General features: G+C 45.0%; 1 protein-coding gene across 2 annotated transcripts in view; it reads right to left on the bottom strand.

Annotated features, from left to right (window-relative positions):
- The window catches only part of LOC146860716 (uncharacterized), a 424775-nt gene extending 406060 nt beyond the window's left edge, over window positions 1-18715 (bottom strand). For both annotated transcript variants that reach the window (XM_085646366.1, XM_085646367.1), the window contains exon 1: window positions 18613-18715. In XM_085646366.1, coding sequence (XP_085502492.1) covers window positions 18613-18697 — 85 coding nt within the window. In that variant the 5' untranslated portion in view covers window positions 18698-18715. The remainder of the gene's footprint in view (window positions 1-18612) is intronic.
- Window positions 18716-19073: the final 358 nt, after the last annotated feature.

Raw genomic sequence — 19073 nt, 5'->3', positions numbered from 1 at the left:
CCGCCTATGGCGAAAGGAAGCCAAACAGAAGGAGATTAAGCTAGCGAAAAGGAATAAGAGAGAAAGAGGTATGTCAATGATGCAAGCAGCTGTGCAATTTAAAGATAATGAGGAGGAACAAATGAATGAGCAGTTACATAGACAGCGCAAACTAGGGATCGATAAATGTTACCCTGTTTTGTCACCCCTTGTGCAAGATGAAACAAAAGATAAAGAGAAAGATTCCCTAATGTCCCATTTGCTAAGTTCGCCACCCCCGTATGCGCAAAATGCCACAGCGCCTCCACAGCTTGTAAATGTGCAGCCTCCAGTTAACATGCCGCAAGCCTTCCCACAGCCGCCAGCTCCTCCTCAGCTGGCTCCTATCCCTACAGTACAGCCCTCTCAAGGGCCGCCAGTTTTGTTACCTGTTGCCCCCGCGCTTCCTGCGACTTTGCCTAGCACATCAGCTGCCTCCCCTGGCTCTCCTTCTTGCACTACCCCGGTACCTGTATCTGAATCCGCTTTTCTTCCCTCTGTCTATGCCCCCGTTTTCACCTCAACTTCTCCTTCAGCACGACAACGACTAGCTAATGTAGTTACTAGTTTAATGTCGCCTCTCTTTGGGTCATCTAGTGTGACCCCTGGTTTACAACGTAAGCAATTGCGTAGTCAGCTGCCTGGTCCTGACGAGAAAGAGGTGTTAGATCATCTGGCGCGTAGGTGGATTGGTTTCCCTTCACTCTATAATGTGGAATCAGTTGTTAACGTTTTCCACCAATGGGATGCCCCAAAACAGAGGTATGTCTTTGACAAAATGTGTGAATTCCTCTGCGAGGAATTGGAGGATCATGGTTCAAACCCAAACCCGCAGGAGTTGTGTCGAGTGCGGTTTGATTTTGGAACAGGTACAATTGTGGGTCCCGATGTAGATAAAGCAGTTGCGACTTTACTGTCCTTCAGAAATGGCGATTGTCAACAATCATTGTTCGAACAGGAATTCCCTGTGGGGAAAAAGGTAAAAGAGCGCCAATATCCGATGCGTGAGGTTCCCCCAGTTTGGAGACCTGCTGAGCCAAATGCTGTTCCACCTGTCTTAGCACATTTTCAGCGTGTTTGGGTACATGTCCCATGGAAGCGTTCTGAGGTGTTAGCGCTTAAGCAGACATTGCCTGACCCCCGTAAAAACCCTACAGGATATTATAAGGAGTTATCACAAACTGCAGAATCGTGTGTCATGAATCTGGCTGACATAGATATGTTGTTTGGGAATGTGGTTCCACAGCCTTTATGGGGATCCATTCGTAATGTAGATCACGCTGCAGAATTGGGTAACACATGGGCTAATATCATTGCTGCAGACGCTGGCCAAGTTGGTGGCGCGAAGCCTGACCCTTTGGTAGCAGAACTCCCTGGTAGAATTATTACATACATGAAAACTTTAATGCCCGCGATGCGCGTGAATTGGGATAAACTATCTGCATGTAAGCAGAAGAAAGATGAGACAGTGTCCGATTTCTTTACAAGGTTTGAAGAAACGTTTATCGACCACAGTGGTCAAGACATGAGTACTGAAGGTGGCCAACGGTTATTTGTGGATAAATTTGTGCAGAATCTACTTCCCGAGTTGTGTAAGAAATTAAAAGATTCAGAAAGTTCTTGGGCTGTTTACTCTTCAGCGCAAATACTGGCTACTGCACAGTATTATGAAAATAGAGATAAAGACGAGAAGGATAGAAAAGATAAGAAAACGAAAGAACTGAAAACGAAGGTCCTTCTACAGCAGGCTTATCCGCCACGTGGAGGACAGAATAATTATAGGCAAACCCAAGGTATCTATCAGCAACCCCAACAATTTCAAAGTAATCAGCAAATGAATGGGTATTATCAACCACGTATCCCTGTAGGTCCCAATCAATGTTTATATTGCAGAGAGGAAGGTCATTTCAAGTATAGTTGCCCTAAATTAATGCAGCGTACTAGTAATGTGTATGGCGCAAGAGGTAGAGGTGGTCAGCAAACTCCTAGAGGTAGAGGGCGTGGAAATGTTCCCCAGAACGCGAGTCCTCTTCCGCCTCAAAATACCATAAATAGCTTTGATCAGCAAGCCAATGCTACTGGTAATACAGCTCAGTACTATAATAATGATTATTATGCAGAAGATGACAATGTGGAAGGTAATGATTACTAGGACAGCCATAGACAGAGAGAGGGAGTTGTTTCAGTACCAGTGGATCAGAGTGGACCATATGTTAAAGTGACTACAGCGGGTGTAACAGAGCCCTTTCTGCTGGACACTGGTGCTGCAAAGAGTTCAATTATGCATTCAAAACTCCCTGGCGCGCCTTTGTCTGGCGAAATGAATGTTTCAGTAGGTTTTTCTGGCGCCCCAGTTAGGAACCCGATTTCTAGTCCTATGTCACTTTCTGTTGGACATTGCGAGCTAAAAGCACCCCTCATTCTAACAACAGGTTGTGGTGAAAATTTGCTATGATTAGATTTGTTAAAAAGATTGCATGCGACGCTATATTGTTCTCCCTCAGGAGTACAACTTACATTAGGTAAGGAAGTGATTTCCCCGGTGTATTTGTCTAAGAATGCAATGCAACCTGAATTGTCATCCCTTCCGGATGTCCTTTGGGCTACTGGTCCCAATGATGTGGGTCTTTTGGAAATACCGCCATATGTGGTCACTTTAAAAGCCAATGTTAGATTACCACGTATTCCCCAGTACAAGATCTCCAATGAAGGTCAGAAAGCGTTGTTAGCCATTGTCAGTGATTTGATTAAAAAGGATGTAATTGAAGAGACAAGAGGCAACGTTTGCAATAGTCCTGTTTTACCTGTTTTAAAACGAACGGACCCTTCACAGCCACCTGTTTACAGATTTGTGATTGATCTTAGAGAGGTTAATAAGATTGTTGTGCCACAGTTTCCAGTTGTCCCGGATATAACTGCCTTGTTAACTATGATTCCGGCCTCCGCTGCATGGTTCTCAGTGATCGATTTAAAGAATGCTTTCTTTAGCATCCCAATTGCAGAAGAAAGCAGGGACATTTTTGGCTTCAGTTTAGGAGGTCGAAGCTTCTGCTTTAAACGCGCTCCCCAGGGCTACTGTGAAAGTCCATCAATATACAGTCAAGCTTTAAAAGCGCAGCTTGATGTACTTGTTTTACCTAGTGGCGCTATCCTTATTCAGTATGTTGACGATTTGCTAATCGCCGCGGATACTGAAAAGATTTGCAAAGAAGCTACAGTGTTATTGTTGCGTCATTTGTCTGCCTTCCATCACAAAGTGTCTCTCTCAAAACTGCAATATTGTCGACAAGAAGTGACCTACTTAGGTCATCTCTTATCGAAGGAGGGAAGGAAACTGACCCCAGAAAGAATTCAAGCCATTGCACAATTAAGTGTGCCAAGAACACAGAGAGAAGTGCGTGCTTTCTTGGGCATTACTTCATACTGTAGGCACTGGATACCAAATTTTTCTTTGCTGGCAAAACCTTTGTTAGCATTAACATGTAAAGACACACCGAATCCTATCCCATGGTCTGAAGAGTGTCAGAAAAGTTTTTTGGAATTGCGTGATGCATTATGTTCAGCTCCTGTGTTGGGTACCCCTGACTACAGCAAGCCTTTTACATTGTATGTTCATGAAAAAGATGGTTGCGCATTATCAGTGTTAACACAGCCTTTTGGCGACAGACCGCGTCCATGTGCATATTTTTCGTCAACCTTGGACCCGGTAGCTAGGGCATTGCCAAGTTGTTTGAGAGCTACAGCTGCAGCAGCTATGTCTATTCGACAGTCTGCTGGACTAGTGATGGATAACACATTGATTGTTATGGTTCCACATGCTGTGGACACATTGTTAAACAGGACCAAGACACAGCACTTAACTAGTGCGCGATTGTCAGGATATGAATTGACACTGTTAGCAAATCATATACACATAAAGAGATGCAACACGTTGAATCCAGCTACATTATTGCCGATTCCAGCAGACCTAGATGAGCTTGAGCAACATGATTGTCTGTTCAGAACAGAAGAAGAGACGAAAGGAAGAGTGGATCTTAAAGATACTCCCCTGACTGAGTGTGATGGTACCTTATGGGTGGATGGTTCATGCTTTAAGCTTCCGAATGGTGATACGACTGCTGCATATGCTATCACGACTATGACACACGATTGTTGAAACTGCACGTGTGCCACATAATTCGGCTCAAGCAGCAGAATTAATTGCCCTTACAAGAGCATGTGTGTTGTCCGAAGGAATGAAAGTGAACATATATACTGATATCCAGTACGCCTTTGGCATGGCGCATAGTTTTGTGCGATTGTGGAAAGAACGTGGGTTCCTGACTTTGCATGGAGCTAAAATTCAGAATGGCAAGTTGGTGAATGATCTCCTTGAGTTACTGACCCTACCGTTACAAGTTGCGATTATGAAATGCAGTGCGCACAAGAAAGTCACTGATGATGTTGGTCGTGGTAATGCGTTTGCTGATGAAATCGCGAAAGAAGCGGCAAAAGATGTGAAGACTCGAATGTATGTTGCAGGCCCTGCAAGATGGGTTGGTGATGTTGGAATGTGTGAAAACACGATAGAGAGTGTGAAGTCCCTGCAAGCTGAAGCCACAGAGAAAGAGTTGAGCAAGTGGAGAGAAAGTACGGGTAAATTAGATGAGAATGGTTGTTGGGTTGATTTGTCAGAACATCGTCGATGGTTGTTACCTGATGTATATGTGCTTCCAGTGGTTACTATGGCACATGGAATGGCACATATCAGTATGAAAGGAATCTGTAAGTTGTTGGCTCCAGTATGGCAGAATGCTGGAATTCCCAAGTGTGCAGAGAATGTGGTCAAGAATTGTATGGTATGTTTGAAATACAACCCTGGTAGAGGAGCCCCAACTCCAGCTGGTCATTTTGCGCCTCCATCATATCCATTTGAATTTTTGCAGCTAGATTTTATCCACATGGAAAGGTGCAACAACTTGAAATATGTACTGGTTGTTGTTTGCGCTTTTTCAAAATGGATAGAAGCATATCCCCTAAAAGACAACACTGCTTTATCCACAGCCAAAGCCCTTGTGAAAGAATTTTTCCCTAGGTTTGGAATGCCAAGAATGGTGTGGAGTGATAATGGGAGTGAATTTGTGGGTCGAGTGATGAAGAATGTGTGTGTAGGGTTAGGGATAAAGCAAAAGTTTCACGCTGCAAATCACCCCCAATCAGCTGGATTAGTAGAGTGCTACAATGGCACTCTGAAGCTCAAACTGGCCAAAATCCAGGCGAGCTCCGGTCTTAAATGGCCTGACGCTCTGCCTCTAGCACTCCTATCCACCAGAATGACTGTGCATTCATGAGTGGGACTTAGTCCATACGAAGTGGTTTTTGGCCGCCCGGCCAATGTATGGGGTGTGCCAAGACCGACGAAATTCAGCGAAATCGAACATCCAGTACTGCTTGACTATCTGTGTGAATTGACGACTAAATTGCGTGTTTTACACCAACAGGTGCATGATACTCTCCCCCAGGCCTCTGAAGCTCCAGGACACCCTATCGACCCTGGCACGTGGGTTCTTGTGAGGAACTTCCAGCGAAAGAGCAACGATGAGCCCCGTTGGATTGGCCCTCACCTCGTACTTCTGTCGACAAGGTCAGCGGTTCGAGTAAAAGGGAAGAAGAATTGGATTCACGGCGCCCACTGCAAGAGGATCCCTTTGCCTCTACCATATGACCAGTGGTTCCAGGAGGGTATCGCCGATTCTGAAACAGACACTGTACCTCGTTTTGTACCATTTAGTGATGCACGCGTAAGAGACACAGCTTCAGAGCAAGAGAGTGACGATATTTTGCAAGAAGCTGTGCCACCGTCAATTCGATTGGACACCACAGAGCCTGAACTCTTGTTTCAAGACCAGACAGTAGCTGGTAGAAACCGCTACAACCTGAGACCAAGGCCTATGGACAAATAAAGATTCCCTTCCCTTACTATTTTTTGATATTATAGCTCTCCCATCTGAAGGACTTTCTTGATTTTTGTTTTTCGAACCACCATCCGGGTTCAGCCGCAGGGTCGCGGTGCCAAGACTTTGGGGTACAGGCCGAAGACGTTAGGTCAACGGTTCTGGTTGGTCTAGGGCGTTCCCTGGACTGACAGGCGTACTCCTTAGCAGAAGAGACTCACCCGCCGCGAGCGGCACGATTAGAGGATGGAGTTTTTCAAGATGGAGAGACCCGCTGAGGAAATGAACTTTAAAACGAGAATATGTAAAATAATGAAGAGCAAACGTTTTGTATTATTAGGTCTGTTTGTATTATTTAGTATGATGGTGTTTACTGTAGGTTATGTATTCTTCTCCTCTCAAGTGCCCTTTGCACCCACTGAACAGCCTATACCTGCTCCTACTGTCTCCTCACACTCTTTCCACCCTCTGCCTGAACACGAACAAGCTAGACGATCAGAGTTTGTAAACAACTCGTTTATTCAGCTCCTGCACCAGCACCAACTAGTCATGAATACAACCAATTGCTGGGTATGGGGTTTAATGCCACATACCATTAACAAGGGTATTCCTTATCTAGTGCTGCCGTTTAGCTACAATGGATCGTCATGGGCATTCCAGACCATGTTTCTCTTTGCACTAGATGCCTACTCCCCGCGACAACCGCGTTCCATCAGACCTAGCACTAATAATAAAGCTTTAATTAAAGGAGTCGCCGATATGAGCAGAGATATCGACACATACTCATCTATTCCCAAGGATGAATTGAGAGCTTATGTAGGGTGGAACGCGACGGGGTATAGTATTAGTCTGGGTGAAAGGCAGCGAAAGATTTCATCCCCAATTTGGGTTGTACCCCACATAGGTCGGTTCTGTTTACAAGGTAATGGTCAGAATCCAAGAGCTCAACTGGGGAAAAGTGACTGTACTGAAACGTACACTTTTCCATCACAGTTTTCCCCTGCGTTTTTGGCTGCCAAGGGTACATATTTTGTCTGCAATGACCGAGCATATACATGGTTGCCCCCTGATTTCTCGGGCACATGTTATATTGCAAATCTGCTACCGCCAACATTTACTGCTGCCTCTGACTATCACAAGACCAGAGTTGTAAGAGGCGTGATTAGTAAGGAGGATACTGCCGGTCAGGAAGCAGGAGACTTCTTTTTGGGTTTCCTGCCGTTTTGGGGACCTATGGTCAATAGTAGGAACCTGAGACAACTGACTCGTGTGGTTGAATCCACTGTTAATGTTACGGCTGGTGCCCTTGGTAATTTGACAGCTGAGCTCCAAGCGGATCGCCTCATGACTTTGCAGAACCGCATGGTTCTAGACGTCATACTTGCAGACCGCGGTGGGGTATGTAAGGTTATCCAATCTAGTTGTTGCATTTTCATACCAGATAACGCTCCAACAGTTTATCAAGCCATCTCCAAACTGCATAAAATATCCGAATCCATACACGTGGATAAAGGAGATTGGTCACTGGTGGGGTGGTTCTGGGAACTGATATCTGCCTGGGGTTGGAAGATTCTGATGGTCATTGGAATGATCTTAGCCATTCTTTTCCTGTTCTGTCTGTGTATACAGTGTGCCCCTGCCATATGTGGCCTCTGTGCTACATTATGTGTAACAAAACCTGTATCGAGGGACGAGCTAAGTAATAGGATGATGCTACAGCAACATCTCCATGACTTCGTGAATATTGACCTAGACTCTGATTGATGTGAGTATAGTTATTGCCTATGTAAGGGCAAAAGGAGGGTCTGTGGTACTTTGAAATTTGGGACCGCGTGGGAGGCAGGGCCCTACCCCTGTCTATTCCGGTATTAGCGAACCGCGAATGGTCAATACGGTATGTACAAGTGCTTTGTATAACGTTTTAGCGATAAATGCACTGTGTATACGATATTACAGTAACTTCGTGGGTTCCATCTTAGAGCGGTGGCCATCTTATGGTTGCTCTCACATAGGCTACATATTATGAGCAAATACGGGCCTTTAGAACACATGTGCCTTCCTTTGACTTCTCTGTGACCTGGGCAGCTTGGCTCCGCTGCCCCAGGTCAGTCCGGTCCCACGAGCTCCCCGTCCTACGGCCACCTGTGATTAGCATCAGGGTTTGACACACCATAAAGCCTTTTCATCCCACACGAGCCTCCGGCTAATCTCTTTCACACCTGACTCTTCCTGCTTTATGGCTTGTTTTCCAAACAGGAGATGCCCGTGTTTATTGGGGCCTGTTGATGTCTGATGTGGGATCTGAGCCTCGCTGGGTAAATAATTGTGGGCTGGCTAAACTGGAATGTGGGATGGTCATCATGACTCTGCCTTTTCGTTTGTAATGGATACATGTGAATGACCATATCATAAAACAAGGAATGTATGCCTGAAGCATGATATTTTGTATTTAAGGAGAAGCCTGTTTCTGTAAGTATAAGCAGTCTCCTGAGAACATACAGTGCGTTGTACTTCTCGGATACCTGTAATTGGTCTGCAGCCAATAAATCGATCTTTGACTTCACCTAGAAGACTCTGTGTTTCTGTAGGTCTGAAACAGGAAGAACCCGAAGTCTTAGGGTGTGTTCCCCTGCACCGCTGGGCTTTAAATTCCCAGTACTTCAGAACTCCTGGTCACCGTGCACTTTTTCAAGTGCATTGACTTCTCGACGCCTCTTGAAGTCGTGCTTGGGCTAACTTGTAGCCCCCACCTCGAGCACTGAATCCACCGAAGATTGTCGGCCTGGTCATTCCGAGTGACCCGTGGGCCGCCATTTTTTATGTTTCGTCTTGAGGTCCCTTTGCGATCCCTGGTCCGTTGACTGGTGGGTCCCTGAGGGGGTAACTTTGCATTTCCTTGGGCTTTCCTGGTTGCTCCAGACGTGCCCTGACTCTGAATCAAGTGGTGAGTCCCATAGACCTTGCTGGTCTGCACCGAAGCATCTTTCTCGTTTCTGCGTGGGTTGCTGTTGCCAAGGCTTGTTGTGTCCAATCCAGGCACCGACGCTGCAGCACTCAACATCCTTCGTGAGACAGCTCGACTCCAGCTCCTGGTCGTCCTTGACACCTCCTGGTCCTCGTGGCTGAAGAGTCAAGCTTCACCTCTTTCACCTGAAATCACCCGACATCGGTGGGCATCTGCTCATCGCCTTCCTGGTCACTGGCAAGTGACCCAGACTCTGCCCCCTCTGCTTTCAGGTTCTTCTCATCTTCGATCCAGGCTTGGATCTCTTCGGACACTTCACATCTTCACTGCAGCAGCACTTCTTCGCCAGCTCCCATTGAAATCGATCACGTGACCCGACACCAAAAGTCCAAAAGGGTTTGGTCATGACTCATTTCTCAGTGTCCCTAATCTTTAAAAATCTAACAGCGACTTTTCCCATAGAAGCTAACAGGAGCTCACGGCTGTGTTCATACACTGCACACGGCCCCTGTGGGTCCCCTGTGTCACTACCTTGGGTGGTTCCTTGGGGTCCCAGCGATTCTATAGGCTCTAGGCCTTGTGTCTAGTTAAGTTGTGGTTCTTATACCACTATTTTAGTAAATGGTTTGGCTCGCCCCTAGGGCCTGACGTGTATTTGTGCTATTTTACTGCGATTATTGAAGTGTAACTTATGTGTTTTGACCTCTAGTCTCATAAAGAGACTAGGAGGGTGTGTTTAGTAATAAATACATATATTTTATATATATACCTGGTGTGGATATCTTTCATTTAGTGACTCAAGAGATTTTAGACCGGTAAAACAAGCTGCTTTACATTCCTTCAAGACTGAAGGCTGCTCTCCATAGCTACCACTAGGATAGCTTTCAGTAAAGGTTGTCTTTAACCTATAACCAATAAGCGGTTGTTTGGACTGATACAAGGTGCCCACTATAACTAGTGGACAGCATACATCAGGCCAACTTCTCACAGTGTATACAGAGCACAAGCCACTAATGCATGTTCTTAATGGTGGAGGAACAAATAAGGCCTCAGCTAGGTTAGTGTGCTTGTTATCCAAATTATAGGAGTACCATTTTGATTTGAAACGTTTACTTGGAGGAAAGAATTTTAGAGCAGATTGCTTGTCACGTTTGCCGCTTGAATGTGAAAAGAGGAGTGTGTTGTAGCAGCAGATGATGCAGTCCTGGAGTGTGCACACATTTCTGAAGGGACTTGGTGGGAGGCGTATTCCAAATATACCAGTCTCATCAAAGTCAAGGAGTTCATTGCTAAGGGCTGGCCAAAGAGTAGAACTTTCTCTGCTGAGATTAAAGGTTTTGCATTAGCGGCTACTGAACTCTCAGTTGTTGATGAGATGGTGATGCGTCACAACATTTTTGTCCCTCCAGAAAGATTGTATAAAGAAATTATTCAGACAGTGCATCACGGTCACCTGGGCGTTACCAAAACATGTCAACGCCTTACAGTACAACTGATGGCCTTCTCTGGAAAATCAATTTAGGACCATTATTGAGGGCTTGCGGAATGCTTACTATCTGACAAGCGTTGCAAACCCCTTAAAACATCCCTGCATCCTGTGCCACTTCCCCAATGCCCCTGGAACAAAGTTGGTCTTGACTTCTCTAGTCCCTATGAGGTGTTACCTATTGAGAACAGATTTTTTATTTGTTTTGTTTTTAAAACTTTATTACAATCTCAGAGATTCAAAAAAGTACATCACAGCACAGGTTCCATTAAAAAAGACAATAAACCATAGAATAGGATCTTTAAAAGAAGGATTATCAGTACACAAAAATACAGCAATTCATTACCCAATAAGTTCAAAATCATGCATAAAAGAGCTCAGTTCAAAGTGTTAGCTTCCTCTGCCTGATCCACAAAGCATACAGAAAACGAGAAATACCGAAGACTATCAATCTACAGGTATCAGTAGACAGCATCCTCAGGATTTCAAGATAATGACCCGGACCAACAGATCTACATAATGGTATTATCCATTTTTTTCTCAATAGCGCATAGTAAGGACAGAAAAAAAAAATGGACAAAAGATTCTGTCGAGGTTTTACATGCAGGGCATAAATCAGCTACAGGTGGATACATACACCATCTTGAGCAGAAAAGATTAGTTGGTAGGGTCTTATATCCGAACTGCAAAAAAAGCTTGCGGGCCATTGGAGGGGTTATTTCATCTATTGCCATTTCAAAGCATGGGAAATGTTAAAAAGTTAAAAAATCTTTGGTTAGGCCTGAGACATGTTCTGTCAATTCCAATTGTACTATTTTTTCCCAGTACATCTTTTTCAGCTTATCTCTCGAGAAACTGCTCATGGTTCCTGGGCTAGACCAGAAGCTATCCATCCCCAGTTTCCCTAGTAAATCACGCAAGTAGGAAAACCACCTTATAGATGCAGCCTGAGGAAATCTTAAAAGATCCCTTAGGGCATCACGGTAGGGATCCAGCTCCTCTGTCGTCCATAGTCTAAACCAAAATGATAATATTTTGTAGTTTACTTTATGCTTTAGTTGCTTATGAGCAATATCAACATAAAAAGGAATCAGAAGGGAACTAGCAGGGAGATCTACAAGTGATCTTAAGAATCGGTTTTCAACTGTAGTCAAAGAGGCCAGAGAACTAACACCCCAAAGTTCCGCCCCATAGAGCACCCCGCTCAATACCTTAGTATTGTAAATTTGGAGAGCGGGGGCTATTTGCCTGGAGACTGTCCTCCTGTGTATCTTACTTATGTGTACACATTGATGAATTAGTTGGAGTTTTGATTTTTCCACCTGTGGACTCCAGCTAATTGAAGGGGTAAGACGAATACCCAAGTAATCAAAGGCTTCAACCTTCTCCAGTTTAGTGCTACCGGCCCTTATTGGTCTGGTCTTTGCTACACTTTTACCTTTATCAAAGATAATAAATTTGGTCTTGGTCTCATTTAGGCTGAGCCCTCTTTCATTACAAAACTTTAAAAAATCATTTAAGAGTTGCTGCAATCCTTGGGGTGATTTTGAAATTAAAAGAGTATCGTCGGCAAATAACAGTGCCGGTACTCTACCTAGCCCTATTTTTGGATCGAAAGCTGTACACAGATCCACAAAAGCCACATAGAGCTTTGCACCTTTTACAACCACTTCCTTCCAATAAATACAAATCAGTTGAAACACCTAGTCCAGCGTACTAATTTTGGAATGAAAGCCTGCCTGAAAATCACTTAGAATCTGTGCTCCCTTATCCAATTTTGGACTCTTCCTAAGATCTGCTTGCAGAATTTTTTTGGAAGGGAATCAATAAGGCTGATAGGCCTATAATTCAATGGAACAGATCTGTCTCCTTTTTTAAAAATGGGCACTATTTCATCTACCTGCAAAGAGGGTGGAATGGAGGCACCGGCCAATATCAAGTTGGTAATTAAATTTATATATAGGCTCCATAACATTTCGTCTTCTTTATACAAATCGTTCGGGATTCGGTCTGGACCAGGGGCACGTGCCAACACACAAGAGGATATTGCTGTTAATGTTTCCTCTAGTGAGATAACCAAATTTCCTTCTTCATGCCCCTTAGAGAGTTCCATGTCCACTAATGTGTTACTAGCTATATAAGGATCATCTCCATAAAGGGGACCAAAATGCGCAACCCACTCCTCCGGTTGTATGGTATATTCCAGTGTGGGTCCTTCCCCTTTTAACCAGTATACCAGAACCCTTTGGGATCACTTTCCGACAGGGCCACATGCAAGGATTCCCAGAGTGAGTCTTCCCACTCCTTTTTTGCTTTATTAATGGCCTTTTTGTATCCAACTCTACAGGTAGAAATGTCTACATGGACCCCTCTTTTAATTGCCCCAATGAGTGTCCCCTTTGCCTTTCTACAGTCCTGGTTAAACCAGGAACTCTTGTTATCATGCTTTAGGGTGATACATTGACCCTCATTGCTCCTAGTTTTTAATGGTTGGTTCAGTACACTCCTTATCTCGCTGAAAAAGAGGTCATGGATGGGCCCTAGAGTTGTAATAGCATCATTAGGGCAAAGACCGCTCAGATCCTTGATCAACTGCCTTGCTTTAGTTTTTAATACTTCTAAGGCTTCTGGATGTTTCTCTACCCATGTCCATTTTAAAGCTTTCTCATTATTTGCCGCAGTGAGTATGCCCACATCGGGATGTGCCCTGTGGGTTGGCTGCAAAAGGCCCTCTGTTAGTAGGGTAAGGGCAAGAGCATGATGGTCACTTTCTATTCTTTTCACCACCTTCATGTCTGATAATTGGGGCCATATGTTTGGGGTAATTAGACAATTGTCAATTCTACTAGTTTTACCTGGTCTATTAAAAGTATGTTCCCCTTTTGCGTCAGATTTTGTCCTGCCATTTGTGGCTCTGAGCTAATGTTGTAGAGTTAACGCAAGCACCTGCGCCCCTCTCTTTGACCACCTTACTGTTGGCAAATCTAAAGGGGGAATAGACCATAGGCAATCCCAATCCTCAGTAAGATCTCGGGGTAGAAATGAAAGGTTCAAAAGTGCAGTTGAAGTCATCTGCAATAGTTAGGGCGTCATCTAGCTTGATCATAGTAGTTGTTTCCTCAGTTGCAAAATCTACTCTGTTGTAAACATTAAATATTCTAACCTTCCAGCCACAATATAAGGTCAATTCTAGTGCCAAAATATCCTGTGTATCAACTTTTAACAACCTGATTTTAGTCCCCAATGTGGTTTTCACCCAGGTTGCCAGACCTCCATATGGTCTGCCTTTTTTTTCCCTTTTTGACTCAATCGCATATACCGAGTAACCACTCCCATGCGGGGTAATCAGGCTCCATGTTTCCTGGAAAAGAATAACATCAAAAGTGTCCACAAAGCTACACCAATCAGGGTCCGATTGTAATTTTTTAATCCCAGCAACATTCCACACCAAAATACGTAGATCAGAGGTGGGAACTATCCCATCTTCAAAGTCAATGCCGCAGAACGAACCACCTGCTGGCGGATTATCTGCGGTAAGGGGAACAGTTACCCTTCTGACTCTGGGACTAGAGCTTTTTTTTGCGGTGGAGTTGTCTAATCCTGCCTGGGTTCTTGGGTTATCTACCTTTTCACCCCCCCCCCCCCCTCCTTCTGGCTAAAAGTCGATGTTTTGGAGAATGGTAGGTTTATCATTCCACCTGAATTGATCAATTGTAGTCACTTTGCATCTGTTTCACCTCTATCCCCCCTAAGCAGGTATCTCCCGCCGCAGTGCCCCTTGAACATACATGATCAGAACCCAGGGGCCGTTTATATTTTATAGCAATTGATGTATTTTCCAAGGGGATGGTGCGAGACTCCATGGATAGCAAGCCAGTAAGTATGTCATTATCATAAAAACCCACCTCAATCATATCCCTTGCCATCCCTGGTTGGTTAGATCTCTTTGCGTATTTGATATCATCTCTAATTATAGAGGAGCAGTAGCAGTGGCGGGAAGATCTTAACCAGTGTATGACCTTGTTTTTAACAGAATTGAGGTCTTCAGTCCCCACCTGTACAAGCTTTGGTACATTTGTAAGATAGATCACATTCCCGTCACAGTGATCTTTCTGTTTCGTATAAATCCCATCTCTCACCGACCTCAATGCGATGTTCCCATCTAGTATTGCTTTATTACTATCCATTCCCCCTAAGTTACTCCTGACACAAATACCTGGCGGGGCATTTCTTGGGTTCTCTGCATAAGGAGGCTTGTGCGTGCAATACCCAGGGAAACCTCTCCGTTGATGTATAGTAGAGCTAAAGCTAATATTTGGGGTTTCAACAGTTAATTCCTCCACACTTCCTCTCTCCAGTGCCCTTTCCTTGCTATTGGCCGTTTGTGAATATGTCAGTAATTGGGAGGCTCCAGGCAGACCAGAACAAACTTCTTTCCTGGATGGGGCCGTTTTCATTACAGTTAGGGAGGCAACCTCCTTTCTAAGTGTGACAACCTCATCTCTTAAGGTCTCAATAGCTTGTTTTAGTGCTGTTAATTCTATTGAAGGGGTATTATGTGAGGGCTCAAACACAATAGTGGCCACCCCCAAGGGCTCTGAGTCTGTCGTTGATAGCGACTCAAATCTATTGTGGCATTCCACCGTGATTATTTGGGCTGAATCTGGTGTCCCACTTGCCTGCCCTTTTTGGGCTTGTATATCTAGGTCATTTTCTGGTGATAATTGTCGGGACTCCCGAGCTCTTCTATTCCTTTGCTTCCCCTTAGTGAACATGTTGGGGATACATTTAGTACGAGACTCCCCCAGGCTACTATCTTTGGGCACTACCTGACCTTGGATTTTTTGTACCTGTATCAATACAGGATCGCCATCATTATTCACATTCGCTTGGGAAATTGATGGAGCCTGGTCCACTATTTCCTGACACTCTGATAATATTAACTCGATTCTGCCCATAGTGTCATGACACACTGTCCCAAGCGACTTCTTTCTTTTGGAATTTTCCAAGCCCTGGGCCTTATCGGGATTCTTCCTTTTCCCCATTTTCTTTTAGACTTCAACTAAATTTGTTATACTAGTTATAAAGAGAAGTACAATTCCCCAATAACAGGAGAAATTAAAGAGCTCAGTACGGCAGAACACTTCAAGTAATCTTTGTGCACTGCCCAGACAGCCCCGTGATCTCCCTCTCCCTCTTCTTTCTTTGTCCAATTAAGGAACAAGATATGTACACCCAGGCACTACAAAACATAAAGTTCACAATAGATACCCCAAATACGATACCAGTCACTGGCTAATGTCCATCAGGCTCAATTCAATTTTCCAAGGATTCCGTAGGAAAGAGACAGACTCAAGGGGTACGGCCCGCCCCGTCTCCTCCCGGGCAAGCTCGCGCGCGTCTCGCGTCTCGCGTCGCGGTAGCCCCTCAGCGATTTTATGCGCCACCGGGCGCCAAGGAAGTGACGACCGTGCCTCCAGGCGCTAGGGCTTCTGGGCAATGGAGTCTTTGCACTAAAGTGCAGCGTGCGTATCACCCTACCAGGGGCGAAAAGTGCCTTGTGCAGAGAGTTGTGGCTGGCGTCCCGCGCCGCGGTAGCCCCTCAGCGATTGTATGCGCCACTGGGCACCAAGGAAGTGACCACCGCGCCTCCAGACGCTAGGGCTTCTGGGCAATGGAGTCTTTTGCACTAAAGTGCAGCGTGCATGTCCCCCTTCCAGGGGCAAAAAGTGCCTTGTGCAGAGAGTTGAGGCTGGCGTCCCACGCCGCGGTTGCCCCTCAGCGGTTTTATGTGCCACTGGGCGCCATGGAAGTGACGACCGCGCCTCCAGGCGCTAGGGCTTCTGGGCAATGGAGTCTTTTGCATTTAAGTGCAGCGTGTGTGTCCCCCTACCAGGGGCGAAAAGTGCCTTGTGCAGAGAGTTGTGGCTGGCGTTTTTTATTTTAATGGTGGACTATTTTTCTAAATCGATGTTTTATTGGCTTTGTGATGGTCCCACAACTGACAATGCTATTAAAGTCCTAGAACAAGTTTTCAAGTTAGAAAGACTACCGGAAACAATTGTTACTGACAATGGTACTAATTTTCTATCACAACGGATGCGTGTGGTGGTCCACCTACAACATGAACTCCTTTTACTCTGTAAAAATCTTCTAATGGAGTTTCTGCTACTGTTGTCAATGCGATGTCTCTAATTTAATATCACCCTCACTTTGCACGTCACGCTTATTGTCCCTCTCTATATTACTTGTCGCTCTTCTAATTTGAAGAATTAACTTCCTACTCTCAATCATAGTGCCCCTCACAGGGCCACTTTTGTGTGGACCTTTAGGCCACACCTGAACCATTGTTCCCCAAAACATAAAGGAAGGAAAGTGCACTCCAATTTGTGTCCTAATTGGCTTTTAAGTAAGAATGGTCGGGAAACCGAATCTCTGGATACCATTAGATCTAGGGTTGAACTTGAACAAAATGTCATGAAATCTCACTTTGACTCTGGTTATCATTTTGATGATGATCTTCTAAAGGTAGGAGAGTGGGTTTTAATTATAAAACTCAAAAGAGTGATGAAAGGAACTTCTCGGTTCTCATTACTTGTTCTAGTTATACAGGTGAGTAAAGCTTCAGCCCTTTTGGAAATTAGGGGATGGTGGAACAAGAGGCGTTTGGTGCGGACTACCAGTCCACATCATTAAGAAATATTCTGGCTCTGACACAGACCAGAGTGAATAGTACAATTGGTTGCAAGAAGCTAAAATCAGTCTGTTGGGAGAACCACAATTCCTATAGGTGAAACTATTTTGTGTGAAGACTCTTTGGTCCCTGAGGCCCTCTAGGGTGAGATTCCAATAAACAGGGGAAATGGTTTTCCTAAGAAATTGCCTTGCAGGTTCAAAGACTACGTATTGGAATGACCATATTACAGTAGAACTTTATAGCAAAGACTTTACACAGGATAATCGTTCATTTTGCTTCTATCTTCTTTATGACTGTTGAAGGGGGGAAATGTTGCAGCATGAAGTTGGTAGTCTTGCTCTAACTCGAGCTGTTGTAGTATGGAGTTTGGAGCCTTGCGGTAGAGTGAGATTGTGTGTAGGTTTATCAAGGCCGTGAGTCTATTGTTTTAATGTTATGTATGTGTTCAGCTGTTGTTCCACGCTCTGGCAGCGAAACAAAATCTGTAGGTCTCTCAGCAACTCAGCTAGTTGAGACAGACACTTGAAGATGTTGGAAGCTCCCAGTCGTGAGTGTAAATTAATGGCAATAAATCCACTCTCAAACCATCACTTCGCCTTCGCCTCCTACAGCAGCAAAGCTGTGTGTGGCAAAGACAGTGCTGGTGACAAGCAGAGAAGCCCAGACAGGCACAAGTGGAACCAAGGTGTACACTATATAAAGAAGTCAGCACCAAAGGAGGTCAAATTTAGGAGGGTGCATGGGGTGTGCTGGTTGTTGAGTCCATATGGATTGTAAATTGTCTGATACGAGTGAAATGGAATATTTGTATGCTAATACTGAGTCCGCTAGCATGCGGCTTCCATTGGGAAGCGTGCGAATAGAGTCTGAGAGTATGACTGACATCTTTTAGAGTAGAAAGCACAGAAAAGCCCTACACAGACACCTCTCCCCATGAAAGAGTTTACAATGAAATGTTTGCACAGAAGAACTCTGTGTTAATGAGGGACTAGGGAACTATTATGGAGGCCAGAGCTGTAGGATCTTTCATGGGGACATACACAATAGAATCCTTGGCAGTGTCAAGTTGCAGCCCTACTTCTACGTCTTTGGTCTTTCCTGGATTTTGGTTATCAAATTCAAAAAGTTGCAGCGGTTTAAATATAATTCATAGATTATCGCAGGGCACAACGCCTATTTTCTCGACGTTTCTCAGGGCATACCTGCGTGGTGCTATTCAATACTAAGTGTACCTCAACGTGTCGGATACAAAGGCAATGAAATGTTCAATGAAAGCAAAACGACACACACGAGCAAAATTAAAACTTGACACTATGCAGACATATACTCTTTCTTGGCGGTTGGGCATGCTAATAGGCCGGGCCTCCATAAAACAGGCCAGTCAACTTCCCCAGGGCCCGCCTCCTCTCCGGCTGACCATCCCTCTTCCTCAGAGGTGCACAGAGACGCACAGAGGCACAGCTCTCATGACTTGGCCACGCCCACATCTGAAGGCAACCCGTACTTTACTCACCGGTCGTCGAAGTGGAGTTTAGGGGCCGGCTGGCAATGCTGGCTTCGATATGAAGTAGTAGCCACAGCACCGCCGGGAGCAGCATCTCGAAGAGGCTGCGGTGAACGCCTAGCGTTCGGCCTCGTTTCCATGGCGCTGCCCGCAAAGCGTGCTGGAATGAACAGGCCGTCGGCGTTCTTTCCTTCGGCACGTGCAGTCTACGCGTCAAAAAGGGCTTTGTTCTTGATGTTGCGTGCGCTTACGTAGCGTGGTCAGAAAGAAAATTCGCTGATAAAAGAGTAAGAAATGTGCCTAGGGAAGGAAGAATGGTCGCGTTGGTAGCCCCGTTTCATCACCTCTGCAAAGAGCAAGTTATTATGGGGGTCACGGCGGCGTCTCTGCTATGCATCTGTTTGCTTATGCTAGGTTGCGGGCTGCGATGCGGGATTATTACCCTACCTATTTGATGGAGCCCCCGACGC

This window comes from Triturus cristatus, chromosome 3_1 (assembly GCF_964204655.1).
Source record: "Triturus cristatus chromosome 3_1, aTriCri1.1, whole genome shotgun sequence".
Taxonomy (NCBI): Eukaryota; Metazoa; Chordata; class Amphibia; order Caudata; family Salamandridae; genus Triturus; species Triturus cristatus.
Note: the sequence above shows the minus strand (reverse complement) of the source record. Positions and strands in the feature narration are given on the sequence as shown.